Genomic DNA, 19,539 nt, shown 5'->3' with positions numbered 1-19,539 from the left:
TCATACATATACATATATACAGTGAGGAAAATAAGTATTAACACCCTGCTATCTTGCAAGTATATATATATATATATATATATATATATATATATATATATATATATATATATATATATATACACACATAAAACATTAGAGATTTGGCAAATTCAGTTTCATTAAGTGCCAAAAGATCAACAATTTGTTGATTTTTTTTTTTTTGTGCCAGTGCATCAATAAACACAGCAGAAAAACTCAAGTTCAGTTTCAGTAGGAACAGTGTTGTTGAACTCCTTATTTTGCCAGTTCATCAATGTCTGGAGTAAGTTTTGTTGTGGCCTTTCTCAGGATAGATCCGAGGTGTTTGTCAGTGTCAGGCCGATGACGCAGAAGCGGAAGCGGAAATAACTCAATCATCGTCTTTATTAAGCAATTACACAACAGCCGAACAGCCATGGAACCACCAGCATGACATTCAAGAACCGATAGCCTGTGACTCGAGAACATGAGTTTATATAGTCTAAACCTAGATGAGCCACAGCTGTCGGTCGTCAAGGCAGGCACGGGATCACGAGGCAGCATGACTGCTACCAAGGGGGGCGTGGCAGGGTGAATCCCTGACAGCGGCTGCGGGAGGCGTGGCAGGGGGATCCCTGACAGCGGCCGAGGGAGGCGTGGCAGGGGGATCCCTGACAGTCAGAAACTGTCGCAGTTTTTATAGAGTATCTATTAAACTCTCTTAAGATAAGAAGAGAGTATTGCACACGAACAACGTCAACTGAGCTGAAGTGCGACATTTTTAGGGGAAACGTGGGCATAACAGGGGAAAGGTAAATTGAACAATGTTTACCCGTAACTATTTTAATATAATTTGGTCACATTCGGCGGGCCGGATTAATAAACCCAACGGGCCGTGTGTGGCCCGCGGGCCGTAGTTTGCCCATGTCTGGTCTATGTTATATTGTCTCTGCGTGTGAATGCATTGTGTCACGTGATGGACTAGCATCTAATCATGCTTTGCACAGCGTTCCTCGGAATCTACAGCAATGTTTACCAGGATGGAGTGTATACTGAAGGCAAATGTATGAGTTCTTTAGGGCACCAGTAGTTTTGCCACATTTAAATTATGAAAACACTAGAATTGGATTGTTACCTAATTTTAACTTTAGTTAATTAATTACTTTAAAATTTCTAACTTTTTTTGAAGGGTGTTTGTTAATATTAGACAGTTCAAGAACAAGGCAGAGATCATACAAGATTCATATTTCAAATGGCTCATTTATATTGTGAAGAAAAAGGTAATGAGTAACCTGAGTGATTATTTGTACTAGCACACTCTTGAGTGATGGTTAACTGCAACGGTTGACAGGTTAGATAGTCCAAAATATTAAAAGTAAATGTCATACAATATCTTGACACTATGATATCATGTAGTGACATATTTTGCACAAGCCTAATGAAGACCGTCTCTGGGTTACGTATGTAACCCTGGTTCCCAGAGGGAATGAGACGCTGCATCAACAGCGCTTTGGGAATGCCTCTGCGTGACCATTCTCTGAACCACTCGTGTTCAATACAGTTCCCAGACTGACCAGTCTCTGCCTACTGTGGAAGAGCACAGCTAGGTCGAAGGACAAAGGGACCAGGAGTGGCACTGAGGTCGAGGTTATAGAACCTGACAAAGGTCAACAGGGTGGACCAGTCTGCAGCGTTGCAAATGTCTTGCAGAGAAACTCCAGTGGACCAAGCCTAAGAGGTTGCCACACTCTGGGTCGAGTGCGCTCTGACTCCGAAAGAAGTGGGACAACCATAGGGCTTGTAGGAGGATGAAATGGCATCCACAATTTATCTGCGGAGCGTCTGCTTGTTTGCAGGGAGACCTTTTTTCAGAGGGCTGTAGCAGACGAACAGTTGTTTCGACATTCTCCACCCACTCGTTCTGTGGACCTATTCGTCCAGTGCTCACACAGTCGGTTCAGCTTTTTCTGGTCTGGGACATGAAAAGGAGGAGGAAAGAATGCCTGGAGCAAAACAGGTCATGGGATGACTGAGGATACCTTGGGAACATACCCCGTTTTAGGGTTAAGAAAGGCACTGGCCATGCTTGGAGTGAACTCCAGGAAAAAGAGGGCCACAGAGAGGACATGAAGCTCTCCCACTCTTTTGAGAGAGGAAATGGCCAGGAGGAACATAGTTTAAAACTGTGAAAAACTTCGGGAAACGGCTTGAAGGGAGCTGCCTAAGAGAGAAGATCTCTCCCGAGAGGAATCTCCCAGGGAGGGTGTTCGATAGGGTTCCAGCACGGGGCTACCAGGAGGAGACAGACAAGCTTCCCGATGAACTCTCTGCAGAACTCCCATAGCGCAACGGGGGAGAAAGCGTACACGTGTAGCCTTGGCCATGCCTGCACCATAGCGTCAACCCCAGAGGAGCTGGGTGAGTGAGGGAAAACCAGAGGGGACAGTGCAAGGTTTTTCGTGTCAAAAATAGGTCCACTTGTGCTCTGTAAAACTTTCTCCATATCTGCTCCACCACCTCCGGGTGTAGCCTTTACTCCCCAGGCTTCGGCCTTTGCCCTGAAAGGGCGTCTGCTTCCTGATTAAAACACCCCGAGATGTATACTGCCCTCACCGAGAGCAGCTTTTTTTTGGCCCAAAGGTGGATCTCTCATTGCCAGCTTGAAAATGAGATGAGAGCACAGACCCCCTTGGTGGTTGATCTAAGAGACCACAGATGTGTTGTCCCTCCGGGTCAGTACATGATGGCCCCTTAGGTCGGAGAGGAAATGCTTCAATGCTAGAAGCATGGCCAGCATTTCCAGGCAGTTGATGTACCACAAGAGGTGCGGCCCTTCCCACAGACCTTGGGCGGAGTGGCCACTTATGACCCGTGAGCCAACCTGTGAGGGAGGCATTTGTCATTAAAGTTGCGCGACGACAAGGAACCCCCAGACTTGTAACAGAAACTAGTGTACTCTCCACATTTCTAGGGCCCATAAGGCTTGCCACATGACCTTGATTGTGTGGAGTGGGTTGCGCTCTGGAAAACTCCACCACCACTGCAGGGGTCTCATGTATAGGAGGCCAAGTGGCACCACATTGGATGCAGCTGCTATTAGACCCAGCAGTTTTTAGAACTGCTATACAATAAGTGACGGCCTTCTCTCACTCTCTTGATGGCCATGAGGATAGATTTGACTTGAGCAGGAGACAACTGTGCCCACATAGTGGTCGAAATCCCACACCACACCTAGGTAGGGGGTCTTTTGTACAAGGAGGAACACACAGCTTGAAAGACCGCTTGTGTTTAGTTTGCTTTTCCATTTTCCTTCTTTTTTTACCGACTTACCAGTACTAATCTGCGGCAAAAAACAGACACAAACAAAGCGCTACCTGAACAAACAGAAGCTAGCGCCATCTCCACTGCATGTGCTTTTATAGCTTATTGCTTTTATAGCTTATGGTTAGGCTGATGACACACCTGGTTCAAAGCGTGGTCACGCTGATGCTTCCCAAAGTGTTGTTGACGCAGCTCGAGTTCTTGAACGGGAAAGACCACCATATTTTATGGCTTTTTCTGAGGCGACCTAACACAATTTTATGCTAGAGTCTTTTTTTTCTTGTAAATCTTTTTTCTGTTATCTGGTCTCAATCAACTTAACTAGTTCACTTAACGTTATTGAATTATTTGAGTTGCTACTTTTAAGCCTTCTCAAAAATGGGAAAATTGGACTGGGCAGCAAATTTTCATGTGAGTGGTATGTGAACATTTCTTGATTAATGATATTTAATTTAATTAACCACCTTAAGGAATGTTACACTATATGGTCAGAAGTTTGTGGACACATGACTTTCACAAGCATATGTGTTTTTAAGAGCATTTCTGATGTTTGGAACTGATGTCGGACAAGAAAGCCTGGGGCACTGTGACTGCTCGCTCGCTCGCTCTTTCTTTCTTTCTTTCTTTCTTTCTTTCTTTCTTTCTTTCTTTCTTTCTTTCTTTCTTTCTTTCTTTCTCTCTTTCTCTCTTTCTTTCTTTAAAATTAATGCTCGGCTTGGGTTTTTTTTAGCATGACTGAACACATATACATTGGAGTGCTCATGTTGACTGGGTGTCACTCTTAGTCTTGCTTGTAACTCCGGAATTGACTGTACATGCACTTATCGAACCGATGGTCTCAAATGAATACATTTTATTACATAAAAAAATGCAACCTGAGCTCCACTAGCGCACAGGCATTTCTGTTGAGTGCAGGTAAAGCCTAACTGGTGAAAAAGTAGGATTGTGTTCTCTTATTGAATCTCTCTAAGTGCTTCATTCTGTGCGCTTCTTCTGTTCTTTGCTACCTGCTCCTTAAATGGTCTCATTAGAGTGAGGAAAGCGAATTACTGTCTGAACACTCAGAGAGCTTTTTCATCTGCAGGCAGATGCTGATGGCTTCTCTGTGTAAATTGCCTGTATGTGGTCAGATGTGGCCGCTGTCAGAGCTTTGCAACTTACCGAGGAGCTGAGCAGTTTTAACTGGGCGTTAGGGAATCGTATCTGGAGTTGTTGTTGTGTGTTTGTGTGTGTACAGCAGTAAAAAAAAAAATCACTAGCTGAGCCATCCAGGACAAGCCTGAGCGATTTAGCTTTTCATTAGTCCTTTAGACTTGCTTAATTATGCTTAGTGAGCTTCACAGTGGTGTCACGTACTGTACCTCAGTGCTGTTAATATAGCATTAATATATACTTCCGAATCCCTAAACCTGTTTCCCTACACACATCAACCACTGAGTGATCCGAAAAATCCGTGGGCAAATTAGCGTGCACTTTTGACAGATTATTTTTTGCAGAAAGCAAGTTTGTAAAAACACTGACAAAACCAAGCGAAGTAAAAGTGCACTGCAAAAACGTTATGTAACTTTCCTGTCTACTACTTTCAGTCATCTCGTGAATAAACATAATGAAAGACAATTAAGACCCTAACCAGATTCAAGCCAGAACTTGTGCATAATCAATACTTTCTTGATTGCTTATCAATATAAACAGTGATTAATGATTTCATCATCTAGAATCAATAGCCTAAGTGATGTCGGGAATATAAATATTTCCCATATGTCAGGATTGAGGAGTATGGGGAAGGGGGAAGGGAAAACATTTTTTTTCAACTGGAGAGTCAGGAACTGCTTGCTAGCAGTGACAATTGCGAAACCTCAGGAGTATTTCCATAGTGATGAAAAAAATGTAAAAATACCTCAAAAATGAAAACAATTTACTTGCTTTTCATTATAACCATTATTATTTTTATTTTGAAGTGATTTATAAAGTGCTTTTGACACTTTGTTTTATTTTTTATTTTGTCCTCATTTTAAGGAGAGTTATTGTACCCTACAATTTTTGGTAATATTTTGGCATTCCAAATAAACAGTTATTGTTAATACAGTTAATTTTAGCTACATATAGCACATGTCTGTTGTAAGCTATGCTCATCTTGCCTTGATCGATTTTTTTGCATTTTGTATAGCGCAAATTCATAATGAAGTGTAAAAGAAAGCAAGGGCTCATTGTAAGTCCCAAGAGCTCTGGAAGGACATGAGATGGGGGAAGGGGCTGAGGCTTTCAGTCGGTGTCAGTTAATATTAGAGAGTTTAAGAACACTGCACAGTTTATACATGATTCATATTTCAAATGGCGGAGGAAAAACGTGATGGGTAACTTGAGTTATTACTTGTAATAGCAAGTGATGGTTAATTAAAGGTCGACAGGTTAGATAGTCCAAAATAGTCAGAGTAAATATTATACAATATCGTGATGCTATATCATGTAGTGACATATTTTGCACAAGCCTAATGAAGACGCACCACCATATTTCATGGCTTTTTCTGAGGTGACCTAACAATTTTATGCTCGAGCCTTTATCAGGAGAGCATAAGGACTACCACTATGCAGTGATTTTTCTTGTAAATCTTTGTAATTATTTTTTTGTTTGTTTTTTTGTTATCCGGTCTCAATTTAACCTCACGTTAGTGAATTATTTGAGTTTTACTCATTTTACTATTTTTAAGCCTTCTCATAAATGGGAAAATTGGACTGGGCAGCAACTTTCTCATGTAAGTGATGGTTGAACATTTGTTGGTTATGATATTCATTTCATTAACCACCTCATGGAATGGTACACTATATGGTCAGAAGTTTGTGGACACATGACATTCACAAGCATATGGACTTTTAAACATCCTATTCCCAGAATCTTCAATCATATATATTGGTTTTATATTAGATTTGCAATGTGGCTGTTGGGATTTTGTCTATCAGCCTCAAGTGCATTTGTGAGGTTTGGAACTGAGGTCAGACAAGAAAGCCTGAGCTGGTGTGACTGCTCCCGTTCCTATTTTCTTTCTTTCTTTCTTTCTTTCTTTCTTTCTTTCTTTCTTTCTTTCTTTCTTTCTTTCTTTCTTTCTGTTTAAATATTCATGCTCAAGTTTATTAAGCGTAACTGAACACATCTACATCGGAGTGATAATGTTGGCTGGGTGTCACTTTCAGTGTCTTTGCCTACCCTCTCTCTGCTCTCATCCATGGTGGGCTCTTCTAGCCTTATTTCCTATTCATACTCACTTTTACGAGCGGAGAGGGACCAAGGGGAAAAAAGGGAGGGAGGTTTCCATGGCAACGGGCAGCAGGGCTCGTCACTGTGGTTGGAGGCACGTGATCTGCAAACAAATGCACGCCCGAGTTAACAACCGCTGGCAGATTAACCACGCACATCAGTCCCATACGCAGCTGCGCCTCTCGGTTATATAACCGTACACCGTTTCATTTAGTCGGGTGAGGAGTGGAGGATGAGTCGTCTTAAGACTGGTGTTCTAAATTTCAGTTGACCAATCAAAGGACAGAAAAAGAGGGCCACAGTTAATAACTGTAAAGTTTGGGGTTAATCTATAGTTTCATGCATACACTGCTTCTCCAATCACGATTAAAGATTAAGTTTACAATTCAGCTTCGCAAAAAACAAGCTTTTGTCAGCATAAGCTCAGCAGAACTGGTTTAATTATCTTTTTTGAGAAACAGACCATACTCTCCGCAGGCTTCTTGTAAGCTGCTCATTATATCCTTTATGCAGTGGCAACACTTCTGGAGAGGTGCAGCCTGTAAACACACACACTAAGATAATCAGCTTAGACTAGACCAGGAGCTAGTGTAATGTGACAGGTGTCTTACACATTCAACAACAACAACAAAAAAAACTATATTTGATAGCCGGGGCTGAATGAAGAAACCCGATGTCATAACTCATTCGAACGCAGTGCTTCAATACCTTAGAGATAACAGACACGAGCAGCATGAATGTGCCAGAATGTGTCTCAGGAAAAAAAGCTACTTAATTAGTATCAGTGTTTGAACTTCCAGTCTGAGAGAGAATTTGTATATGAGAGTTCATGTAATACTTACAAACAGGTATGATTTCTGAGTAAATGCTGGTTGTAGATGTAGGATATTTAGAGATGTGCATTAACAAAATCTTTTGGTAAATAATCAGGTTTAAAATTATATCAAAATAGAGAGGATTTAATACCTGACTGAGTTTGCTTGGAAATCAATCTAAGCTTAACAGTCTCACAGTCTGAGCTCGTCATAGGTTAAACAAAAGATTAGACCTTATTTGCATTGCAAAATGAACATAAAACGCCAGAGAGCGGCGACAACTGTCTGAAAGGAACATAGAAAAATTAATAGGACAATGCAGCCGAGATCACGTTGTCCTCGGAATGAACTATTAACCTTTTCTCATATTCCAGACGCAGGCTAAAATGAGTCAGTATCTACCATTTGCTCATGTGAAGTATAATTGGAGGGCTGTTGCCCTGTTATTTCGAGTTGGTTCTGAAAAAACAGGACTATGCAATAGCCTGGAAACTGGCAAGAGGGAAAAAAACTGAAACACAACAAGCTCTTTTTACAAAATGTGCCCCCTATGCACTGCTTTGGAAGCTCCACGACCTTTGACCCCACACTGGGGGAGTGCTGGACACGTCATCAAGAGCATTAACATACACTGCACACCATTGAGAGCGCAACACTCGATTTCATGTTGCCAAGCAACAGGGCCGTCGTAGAGGGAATGTGGCGAATTGGGTCTTAAGGAAGGCTTCGCTTTCACAGGAAGGTAACGTACGTAGATGAGCACGACGAACATCTCGTTGTCAAGGAGGAAACATGGCTTATTGGACTTTGACTTAACATGCTTTAGGTACTCATCCACATGGGTGTTGATGTGTTCAGATCTCAGTACGTGCATGTATATATGCATGTAATATATATATATATATATATATATATATATATATATATATATATATATATATATATATATATAAATGTATATGTGTACACACACCGCTTATTTGTCATAGTTATGTGCATGTAAAGCTCACTGGGAATCACAGATCAGCTTTTTGTTCTGCCTATTGATCAGAAACGTTGGCTCTTGGATTCCTATTGAACTTCCTTGACACACTTTAAGCGCCTTGATCTTTTCACTACTTTGCTATAGATTTCCTATCAACTTACTTTTTTGAATTTAAAATAGTACAACTGTAAACATACGACAGAAGGAATATTATCTGGCGATATCGAGCCAAACGCAATATATACAAGTTGTTAGTGTAAAAGTCCAATATTGTTTAACTTCAGTTATTTTGCATGCATGATTTTTTTACAATGTGTAAATAAGAACTATGTTCTGTACATGTGTAATGTGTTAGAAATAAAACAAATAAGGACATTCTGAATTATAAGCATTTAATATTACCACTTTCTTCTTCTTTCGGCTGCTCCCGTTATGGGTCGCCACAGCGGATCATCTGTCTTCAATTTAATGTAACCACCTATAACAAATAAAAGATATACATTTATATCTGTTCCTCTTGCTGAAAATAAGCCCTCAAAAATGTAGATCTTAGCAGTGGATGCAATCTAATTGCATTTGTGGCATTTTGGCAGATGCCTTTATCCAAATATTTTGTTTAAACAAAGGGCCTCGCTCAAGGGCCCTGCACCGGCAACTTGATGGTACCGGAGCTTGAAATCATGACCTTCGGATCAGCAGCCACTTCCCACAATACACCTGATTATGCATTTATTTATATATATATATATATATATATATACATTGTTGTCTAGCACTGCCTTAATCCTCCTGAACATGGAATTCACCAAAGCTGCACAATTTGTTGCTGAGATCCTCTTCCACTCCTTCATAATGAATCTTAAGCTGCTGAATGTTAGACACATGGCACTTCTCCACCTTCTGCTTGAGGATGACCCACAGGTGCTCAATAGGGTTAAGGTCTGGAGACATAATTGGCCACTCCATCACCTTTCACAGTTGTCAGCTTGATGTTATGTTTGGGGTTGTTATTATGTTGAAAACCTGCCATTCGGCTCAGTTTCTGAAGGGATGGCGTCATGTTCTGCTTTAGAATGTCACAGTACATGTTGGAATCCATGTTTCCATCAATGAAAGGCAGCTCTCCAGAACCAGCAGCACTCATTCAGCCTCAGACCATTATGCTACCACCACCATGCTTGACTGCAGGCAAGACACAATTTTCTTGGTTATAACACTGATTATCTATTATTCATGGCACCTGTTAGTGGGTAGGATATGTTAGAGAGCAAGTGAACATTTTTTCCTCAAAGTTGACGTGTTAGAAGCAGGAAAAATGGGCAAGTGTAAGGATTTGAGTGAGTTTGACAAGAGGCAAATTGTGATAGTTAGACGACTGGGTCAGAGCATCTCCAAAACTGCAGCTCTTGTGGGATGTTTCCAGTCTGCAGTGGTCAGTATCAATTATAAGTGGTCCAAGTAAGGAACAGTGGTGAACCGGTGACAGGGTCATGGGCAGCCAAGGCTTATTGATGCACGTGGGGATGAGTGGACAGAAGAGTTAATGTAGCTAAAATTGCTGAAGAAGTTAATGCTGAAGGGGTCAGGAGTGTTTTGCAGCAAAAGGAGTCCAACACCATATTAGGCAGGCGGTCATAATGTTATGCCTGATTGGTGTGTATATGGGCAACCCAGTGTTTGTGAGAATATTTTTAAACAAACCAGATTTGTGGTGTACAAAAGGTTGGCGACCCCTGTATTTTGTTTTCTTTCTATGTTATTGTCTTTTAAATATATATATATATATATATATATATATATATATATATATTATGTATATATCTTTCAAAAGTATTCCGAACGACTTCTGAACTTTATAACTGAATGAAAATGTGGTTTTTAGTTTCCAGTATCTCCCTCTATGCAAATAGAGGATATTGTAATCCACCATGTCCCAAATAATTATGCAAATTTCATTTTATTCCTTGTTTGTTTGTTTTTTTTTCCGAAACAGGATTTTTTTCTATTCTAAATAGTCATTATATTATAATGTAGATGTTATTACATGGTACTGATAACGAATGATAATTATATTTTGAAAAGAACACAAAATTGATTGTTCCAAGTAATTATAGCAGAATGCAGTTTGAAAACATTCAATGCGTCATAATGAATTTAATTTGTCATATTTGCAGCACGGACAGTTTTTTTTATATTAAAATACACAATAAAAATTTAGAATAAAGAGTAAAAAAAAAAACATTTACAGTACAGGTGCCATGAGTTATTTTTATTCACAGAGCTGCTGTTTGTGGAAATACTGCTGTCTAACAACATAAACCTAAAGGTCAGGAGAGGATGATAGCCGAACTATGATTTTTTAAAAATTTTCTTTTAATTTCTAGAACAGCCAAGGTATAAATGGTGTTTTGCAGCATGGAATGGTTCCTTATCTTACATAAAATAATTTCATTTCAGAAGGCACAATTCTATCTATCTGTCTGTCTGTCTGCCTGTCTGTCTGTCTGTCTGTCTGTCTGTCTGTCTGTCTGTCTGTCTATCTATCTATCTATCTATCTATCTATCTATCTATCTATCTAGTAGGCGAAAAAAAAATGTGTTTGGGAACCGTAAACTTTTTAGCCCAGTACAAATGCTTTATTTTGTACGATTTGTTAAGAAGTGAACTTTTAGCATTCGGAGGAACAAGTATCAAGAGCTTCTTGGGATTCCATAGACATCAACAGATAGTTGTTTTTTTCAAAAATGGTTGCTGCTTTATTTAAGATTTTTTTTTTTTTTTTTATAGCTGCCCTTTCAATGCAGTTAATGTCTGACAGAAACTTACTTTAACAAGCCTTTATTTGGTAAAAACCCCTCCATGATTTGAATCACAATTCGATGATCTCCTGTGAAATGTCAAGACATCGCACTTGTTTCACACATTTTAACTTCAGATAGGTCTTTCTACCTCATTGCATGAGAACTGTGACTCGTTTAATAATGTGGAACAAGCTCTTTAAGGAGGCTTCGCTTTGATTAAGATCAACAGGCATGCTATTTATCAAATCTGTCTGAGATGTATGTTATCTAAAAACTAAAACGTGAGATGTCCATTATTTTAATTGGAATCTTCCCAATGTTTAACCTGCATAATAATTTGGATAATAGTGAATATACATTCTTTATGTTTTGTTTTTTTTTGTAATCTGACCTAGGTTGACCAGTTTCAGAAGCAGCAGTAAACAAGCAGGAAGGGGCTCAGCATCAGCCAATTATGGGAGATTTCAAATGAAATCCACTTTGTTTGTTTGTAATCATTAAGGAACTCCAGCACGTCCGTACGGATTAATTCTCAGAAGTCCATCAGTCACCTGTGGCTAGACAGTCTGATGAGTTTTTTTGCAGCCTATTTAGATGAGCACAAAAATATTCAAATTTAAGGGAGGGCTGGCAAACACAGTGTCTACAATATGCATTTGCAACTCAGGTTTCCTTTCAATATATTTGCAGTAAATTTCAGGCGCATAAAAAAGCTTTTTTTTACCTGCACAAGTGAAACAGAAATGGTCCTTGGTTTATATTATGGTGTTTCAAAATGCAAAGTTAAACATTTCTTTACTAATAAATGCAACCCGAGTTTCCTGCTTATAGCAGTTGCTGAATAACAAGGACACAGTGGTGTTGATGCGAAGCACCACTCAGCTCCTCAGGTCTGAGCTGCACATTGGGGTGCCTATGTCTGGGTGAGATAAATGAGGCCGGGCTGGGCTCAAATATGCAACAGCAACCTTGTAATAAGAGTGAAATAATTGAAATATTGGCAACTGGTATGTCTTTCTGGATATATTTCAGTGCTGCTGAATTCTAAATCTCATTCACAGGTTAAAATCACAGGTGCTGAACAACTTATTTCAGTATAACAGTGTTCATAATTTTTTATTCTTTATATTCCAAATTGAAGATTATATGTTTGTAGATAGTCAAAGACTTTGATCATTAGTACTCAGATTGAGTAAATGCTGTTGCTAGTAACAAGGAAAAGATCAGTCAGTGTTTGAGTGGGTGAGTTTGTCATTGAGCGAGTGATTCAGTTAATTGTTGGGTGGGTGAGTCAGTAAGCCAGTAAATGAGTGAGTGAATGGAGAACTTGATGAAGAAACTCATAAGTCACTGAGCTAGTGAGTAGGTGAGAGAACTAAGTGAGTGGGTGAATCACTGAGCTGATCAGTGTGTGAGTGAGTGAGAATAGTAAGCAAATAAGTTGGTGGGTCTCTCAGCCCTCGATTGGGTGAGTAACCAGAGAGTGAGTGAGTCACTGAGCGAGTGAGTGAGTGAGTCACTGGGCCAGTGAGTGGGTGAGTTACTATGCCAAAGAGTAAGTGAGTCACTGGGCCAGAGAGTGAGTGAGTCACTGGGCCAGTGAGTGAGTGAGTCACTGGGCCAGTGAGTGAGTGAGTGAGTGAGCCAGTGAGTGGGTGAGTCGCTGAGCCAGTGAGTGAGTGAGTCACTGGGCCAGAGAGTGAGTGAAACACTGAGCCATTCAGTGGGTGAGTTACTGAGCCAGTAAATGGGTGAGTCACTGAGTCAGTAAGTGGGTGAGTTAACTAGTGAGTGGGTGAGTGAGACATTGAGTGAATGAGTGAGACATTGAGTGAATGAGTAAGACATTGAGTGGATGAGTGGGGCAGGGAATGGGTGAGTGAGTCAGTGAGAGTGTAAGTCACTAAATGAGAGATGCATCAAGTGAATATGTGAGCGAGTTGGCGCAAGACACCAAACCCCCTCTATGCAACAGTGTAACAGCACATTACAATTGCAGTTAATGGAAAACTCTGTTGAACCTTGAAGAGCCAACCCATAACAGATCCTCCACTTTCACTGCTAACAAAAGAAGATGCATAACAAAACTGTACACTAATGAGATAGGAATTTTTTTTTTTACTTATTCACCCACTCAGTACAACTAGCTTTTTTTAACCTTACTTAGAAGCAGATATTCTAATTTCACCATCACTCTCAGCATTATTGACAAATACCTCCATGCCATGTTGTGGCATTTACAGTTAATTGAACTGAGATTTGTTTAGTTTATGAGCGTCAAACTTGGCAAGTCACTTAGAATCAGGTTCTATCATTTCCATATCCATTATAAAATAAAACGTCCAGGTTTAAATGAAGTAGGCTTCCAGAAATAATTAATGACAATCTAAGATGACTGTGTTTTTCCAGAGGCCTTCATATATTAATTTAGCTGAGGCAGTACTATGTGTTTGACTAATACCTCTGTGTCAATACAAAATAAATAGCTTTTCAAAAAAAAAAAACACCTCCACCACATTAGCAGTAGTATTGACTGAATGTGCTGATTTAATTGTAGCTGGCCCAGCTTTCCCTTCATATGCTTTATTAAATTACTCTCAAAGTCTAAAAGCCACTGAGCACCCACCTGGGCACAGATCATGTTCCCCCATTGTTCCTCTTTACTTATTTCACAAATGTCTCTTTGGGTCAAAAAAAGAAATGAAAAATGTTACGCTGTCTGCACCGGTTTGAGCCAGGCTGGCCTGGATTTTATTTTGCTTTGATTGAAAAATTGATCTGCATTTGCTCTTGCCTTGCTTTATATTTCTCTGCAGTATGTCTTTCATTGGAGAGCCTGCAGGCGTTTACTAAAAGCCAATGCAATTCATTCATCATTTCCATCATGCGTTCTGCTGTTATTTATTCATTTCTTTCCTTGTTCCCAGATTTATTTTCTCAATTTAGACCTTTTTAACGAAACATTCCTATTTTCAACTGATATAAATGCAGCATGGGGCAATAGCAGTTAGTGTTGCTGCCCCAAGGTTTCAAGGTCCCCGGTTTAATTTTGAAAGTCTTGCATGTTTTTCCTGTGTGTGGGTTTAATGTGCGTTTTTACGTTTCTTCCTACCTACTGAAAAACATGCTAGTAGGTACATTGGCTTTTCTAAATTGCCCCTGGGTAGACTTGTGTGTGTGTGTGTGTGTGTGTGTGTGTGTGTGTGTGTGTGTGTGTGTGTGTGTGTGTGCCCTGTAATGGACAATCTAGGGCGTATCTTCGCCTCATGCAAAATGTTCCCAGAATAGTCTTCAGATCGACCTTGACCTGGATAAAGTTTTTTCAGAATATGAATGAATGCAATAATGTTCCATAAATGTTGTACATTGTCGCTGTACATTTTCACTATTCAGTGCCATCAAATTTATGCTTTTTCCCCAATTGGTTTGACATTTTCATTTATGCTTCTCAGTCAAATTACAGGTTTTATACAACACCACTGAAAATAAAACACATTATTGACTCATTGTAAATGACACGTTTCCTCAACAATAAATATTGCACTACAGATGTTACATGATATGACATGGTTACACAGCCTTCATTATTCTAAAATCATGTGTAGGTTATTAAAAATTGATGACACAGTGACTTAATTATATCAGAGAGCATTTGTCATGTTTGCTGATGTGTTCTGCATGATTGACTTCAATACCCTTGACACTTCTGTGGAAATGTGATTGGGCAATCTGACCAATCAAGTCCAGTAAGCGCAATTAGACAATGGCGACTTCGTTCCAGAAAACTCGCAAAAAAACAGGTTTTCACAAATGTTTCTGTTCTGAATACATTCTCATATATTTTAACAGAATTATATGAAAATATATATTTTATTTTTGGCTACTGTCTAACATTGGGCTTCATTTATCAATATTTTATTTATTTATTTATTTATTTATTTATTTATTTATTTATTTATTTTCTTGCTAAAGATGTGTGTACATTTTTAAATAAGCCAACCTGAGCCAAGTTTTTCAGCTTGATTTACAAAAGTTCAGTTACATATGCATATGGCAAAGCCCACAAAACTCCAAAAAAGGCAGAGCTAACAGCTGAAATCATACGTAAATTGCAGCATTTCGAAAAAGGCCCAAACCCGAATGACAGAAACGGTGAATTAGATGTGAATTGAGTGACGTAAAAAGAAAATGGTGTGACATGAAAGCATGAAATCTGCTGCAGTCGGGTTTATGCCGAACACAACACACATCACACGGAAGAAATGCGCGTGTCATAGGAAGACTGATGATCAATCACTAAACAACAGCGAAACAAACTAAACACAACCAGCACTTGAGTCCTTTCTCTTTTTATACGGCAAAATCATCGAATTCTAAATGTACGACTGGTCATGTTTGCCCTGATTCTTTCTTTTTTATATTTTAATATTTATTGGTTGTATAAAATTGCTTGTGTGTACTTCATCTACACTTAAAAGCGCAGTAACTCATGTATATGATTCGAAGCCAATTAGTCGAGGCTTACATTAGCCAGTCTTCTTCCACGCACATTTAACACACACTCAGGACCACAAGCACGAGACTAGAATAAATCCTTTTGTATCCAGTTTGATTAAAGAGGCTCATTATCTGGCTGTCTGCCTGCAAAGGTTATGTTTGGTAAAAAGCCAATTTACCAACTACAGTCAGTCCGTCTAAACCTTTGCTTTGTGAAGTTTTTGGATAGTGACCTGCCACTGCAAATAGACATTTATGCTCCACCACATCATCATCAAAACAGAGAGGGGGCGCACACACGTTCTGTCACTAAGACATGAATGTAATTATTTTGTACATTTTCTGTCAAATAAGCAGATTGAGCTTTAAATGTAGAATAAACCACAGAATGTAGTTGTCTTCTTTTGTGCATTGAGAGGCAAATTCTACAACTTTTCACCAAGAATAATATTTCAGTTCAGGAAAATCCGTGGTGCTCTGAGCTATATATGGCAGAAAATGTCAGATTTTGATTACGTCAAAGGTTTTCCCAGACCACCGTACAATTATGTAAAAAACACCACTTATGTAAAATCTGTTCTCCTTTCCACAGTGTCTCTACAAGTGAGCATTACGCCCGCACAAGGAGAAGTCAGTGTCGGAGAGTCCAAGTTCTTTTTGTGTGAAGGTAATTTTGTACTTCCTCCTTACCACTGACAAGTTTTCTGGTTTTAGTTCTGGGACATGGGACATGTTTTGATAAATTGTATATTTGTATATTATGTAGCTAATGTTGCTAATAGTGTAAAGAGTTAAATGCACTAGCGCTCCTTAGACATACATGTTAGTCAATATATATGTCTATGGGCTATGCTTGTGCTAGGAACTCAATTACTTATCTAGAATTCCTGTGTGGCTTCAGTTCAAGTGAAGTTCATTTGAACTTACGCAGTGCTTTTCTCTTTGGTTGTTGGATTTTGATTTTGGCCATGCAAAAACTAATTTCTCATAGGATATAAGGGAATCTTGAACAGCGTGTCAATTCGGAGGACGCGATTGCCGAATCTGCAAGTTCCATGTATTATTATTTATTTTCTGCCTATTTGGCCACTTTTTGGCAGGAACTATATGACGATGTATTCATTGATAGAGACTTCAAAGCACTATTGTACGTGACTCGATGAAGAGCATCCGCTAAATGCCGTAAATGTAAATATGACTTTGAGCTCTATCTTTCCACACTGAAAACAAATGAGGGACTTAAACACAACTATTACAATTTTCTCAAGAAGACATGGCAATAGGATAAGAGTAGAGAGGGTATAAACTTTAAAATAGGATGAACAGGAGTTTATTGTTAACATTTTTATATTTCATTTAGTTTTGCCCTTCAAAAGCTACATAAGATCTTTTCAGTATCTCACAAAAGTGAGTACACCCCTCACATTTCAGCAACCATTTTAGTATATTTTTATAAGTGACAATACTGTAGAAATTATACTTGAGATATATTTTATAGTCAATGTGCAGCTTGTATAGTAAGACAGTACAGATTTACTGTCCTCTAAAAAAAACTCAACTTACAGACATTAATGTCTAAATAGCTGGCAACAAAAGTGAGTACACCCTAATTGAACATGTGAATTGAAAAAAATTGTGTCCAAAGTGTCAGTATTTTGTGTGAGCACCACTGTTATCCAGCACTACCTTAATCCTCCTGGGCATGGAATTCACCAGAGCTGCACAGATTGTTGCTGGGACCCTCTGCCACTCCTCCACAATTACATCACAGAGCTGCTGGATGTTAGATACTTTACTGTCCTGTCAAGAAGACAAAAATATTATAACAGGGTGTACTCACTTTTTTTGCCAGCTTTTTTTTGACAATAGTTGCTGTATGTTGAATTATTTTTAGAGGACAGTAAATCTATACTTCTATATAAGCTGCACATTGACTACTCTAAAGTATTTCCAAGTTGAATGATATAGTATTTTCCCTTGAGAGGATATACTACAATGGTTGCTAAGATACTATATATGCTTCCCAGAAGACAAGAAAATAACAATTTACACCCAAAAAAAATTTCTTTATTAGTATCCTTTGCAGGTTCTGCAAAAGCGTACAGAATACAACCACCGCTCTTTTTAATATAGGTAAAATATGGTGAAATCTTTCAATACGTTTCAGAATGGAGGACTAGAATTTAAATCCTAGAGAAACTCCGGTAATAATGACATGATCCCACCTCCTCATGTAAAACTAGTTCTGTTTCAGCTGAAGTGAACTTTGGGCTGCCCTTTGTCTCCCGGTGGCATTGCAGCTCTCACTGTCTTGCTTCAGTGAAAGCAGCCGCACTGATAATTGCTCTCCTTAACTGAACTATTAACGAAGCTTGTGTCTTCCAGTTCAGTGATTCAGTGCTGTGCTAACCAGAGATATAAAATATTCTTTGCCTTCAGGCGTGATTTACTCCCATTTTTATGCTTTTCTGACATGCAGATGTTCCGGCAACATTTGCTTTAGACGAATATTTATAATCGAGTTTAATATCGGATGATGAATTCCTTTGTGTTCTTCTTGTTGTGTTTACGGGTCGGAACATCACGTCCTTTATTATGCTGTAGTTGTCGGTGCAGTGAAGGGAATCGACTGGTTCTCACCGAACGGCGAGAAGATTGAATCCAACAGGCAGGACATCACAGTGATCCGTAACGACGAGACATCCTCTACGCTCACTATCTACAACGCTGTCGTCGACAACGTCGGCACGTACAAGTGTGTGGCCACCAGCGGAGACCAGCAAGCCGAGGCCACAGTGAACGTGAAGATATACCGTACGGCCAGATCGATTTATTTTTTTCACGCTCTCTTCAATCTATAGTCAAGATTTTAACCCTTTATTTTTTTTATCTACTTTGGATAGAACTACATCCTCAGGAAACACCCTTTGGACATTGCTGTATTGTAAAATGTATTTTATAATCCTCACAATGAATAATTTTGCTCGCTTAGTATTATCAACAATATTAATAGAAATAGATAAACAAATCCTCTCAGCTGGTTGGGGATTCGCCTGATAACAGATAACAGTGTGTGTGTGTGTGTGTGTGTGTGTGTGTGTGTGTGTGTGTGTATATACAGTTGGGAATTTACATATGCGATGAGTGGCAGGAAAATTACTTTTTCACTTCATTTCACTTTTTTTATTTAAACAGTCCAATTTAATAACGTAATCTTTTTAAATGTTATTTCTACGATACCAAAAAGCGATAGGTACAACTTTTTTCATTGCACAGTACAGGTACTCGGCAGTTCAGCATCTACCAGAAGTGCAAATAGCAGCACTGTGCAAAGTAACAGTGCAATTAAATATGTAAATATTCAGACTGTATATACGATAAATATATAACAAAGCTATGAAGTGAATATGTGCAGTAGCTATTGAGCAAGTTCAATTATAAATGGTTTATTACACCTTAAACCTTAAAACCTTAAACCTTAAAACCTTAAAAAATAAACAATTTTATATATAAACATTTGTATATAAAATATGTGCAAGATTATTCAAATATTTGTACAGCAATACATGTAACGTGTATGTAAGTAAAATGATAACTATAAGTCAACAAAATCTTTTTTTTTTTTTTTTTTTTTTTTGGAGTCTACAAAATATCTGCATACTCATATACAGTACATACAATTGTATATGATGGATCTTGGATTCTGTAGCATGAACTTTCCCTTCACTTCAGCTAGGAGGCTCAAACCCATTCTAGACTGACAATGTGCACAAAAGGAGTTCCATAAAGACATGGTTTACATGGGCTGGAGAGGATAATCTTAAGTGGCCTGCTTTAGAGCTCTGAGCTCTGACCCCATACTGAAC

The 19,539-nt window shown here is 39.0% G+C and overlaps 1 protein-coding gene across 5 annotated transcripts in view; it reads left to right on the top strand.

Moving 5' to 3' along the window:
• The window catches only part of ncam1b (neural cell adhesion molecule 1b), a 121,084-nt gene that overhangs the window by 33,255 nt on the left and 68,290 nt on the right, over positions 1-19,539 (top strand). For all 5 annotated transcript variants that reach the window (XM_046862758.1, XM_046862757.1, XM_046862756.1 and 2 more), the window contains exons 2-3: positions 16,266-16,340; positions 18,278-18,487. In XM_046862758.1, the coding sequence (XP_046718714.1) occupies positions 16,266-16,340; positions 18,278-18,487 (285 nt within the window). The remainder of the gene's footprint in view (positions 1-16,265; positions 16,341-18,277; positions 18,488-19,539) is intronic.

The sequence above is a fragment of the Silurus meridionalis genome, chromosome 12, assembly GCF_014805685.1.
Source record: "Silurus meridionalis isolate SWU-2019-XX chromosome 12, ASM1480568v1, whole genome shotgun sequence".
In the NCBI taxonomy this organism is placed as follows: Eukaryota; Metazoa; Chordata; class Actinopteri; order Siluriformes; family Siluridae; genus Silurus; species Silurus meridionalis.
Note: the sequence above shows the minus strand (reverse complement) of the source record. Positions and strands in the feature narration are given on the sequence as shown.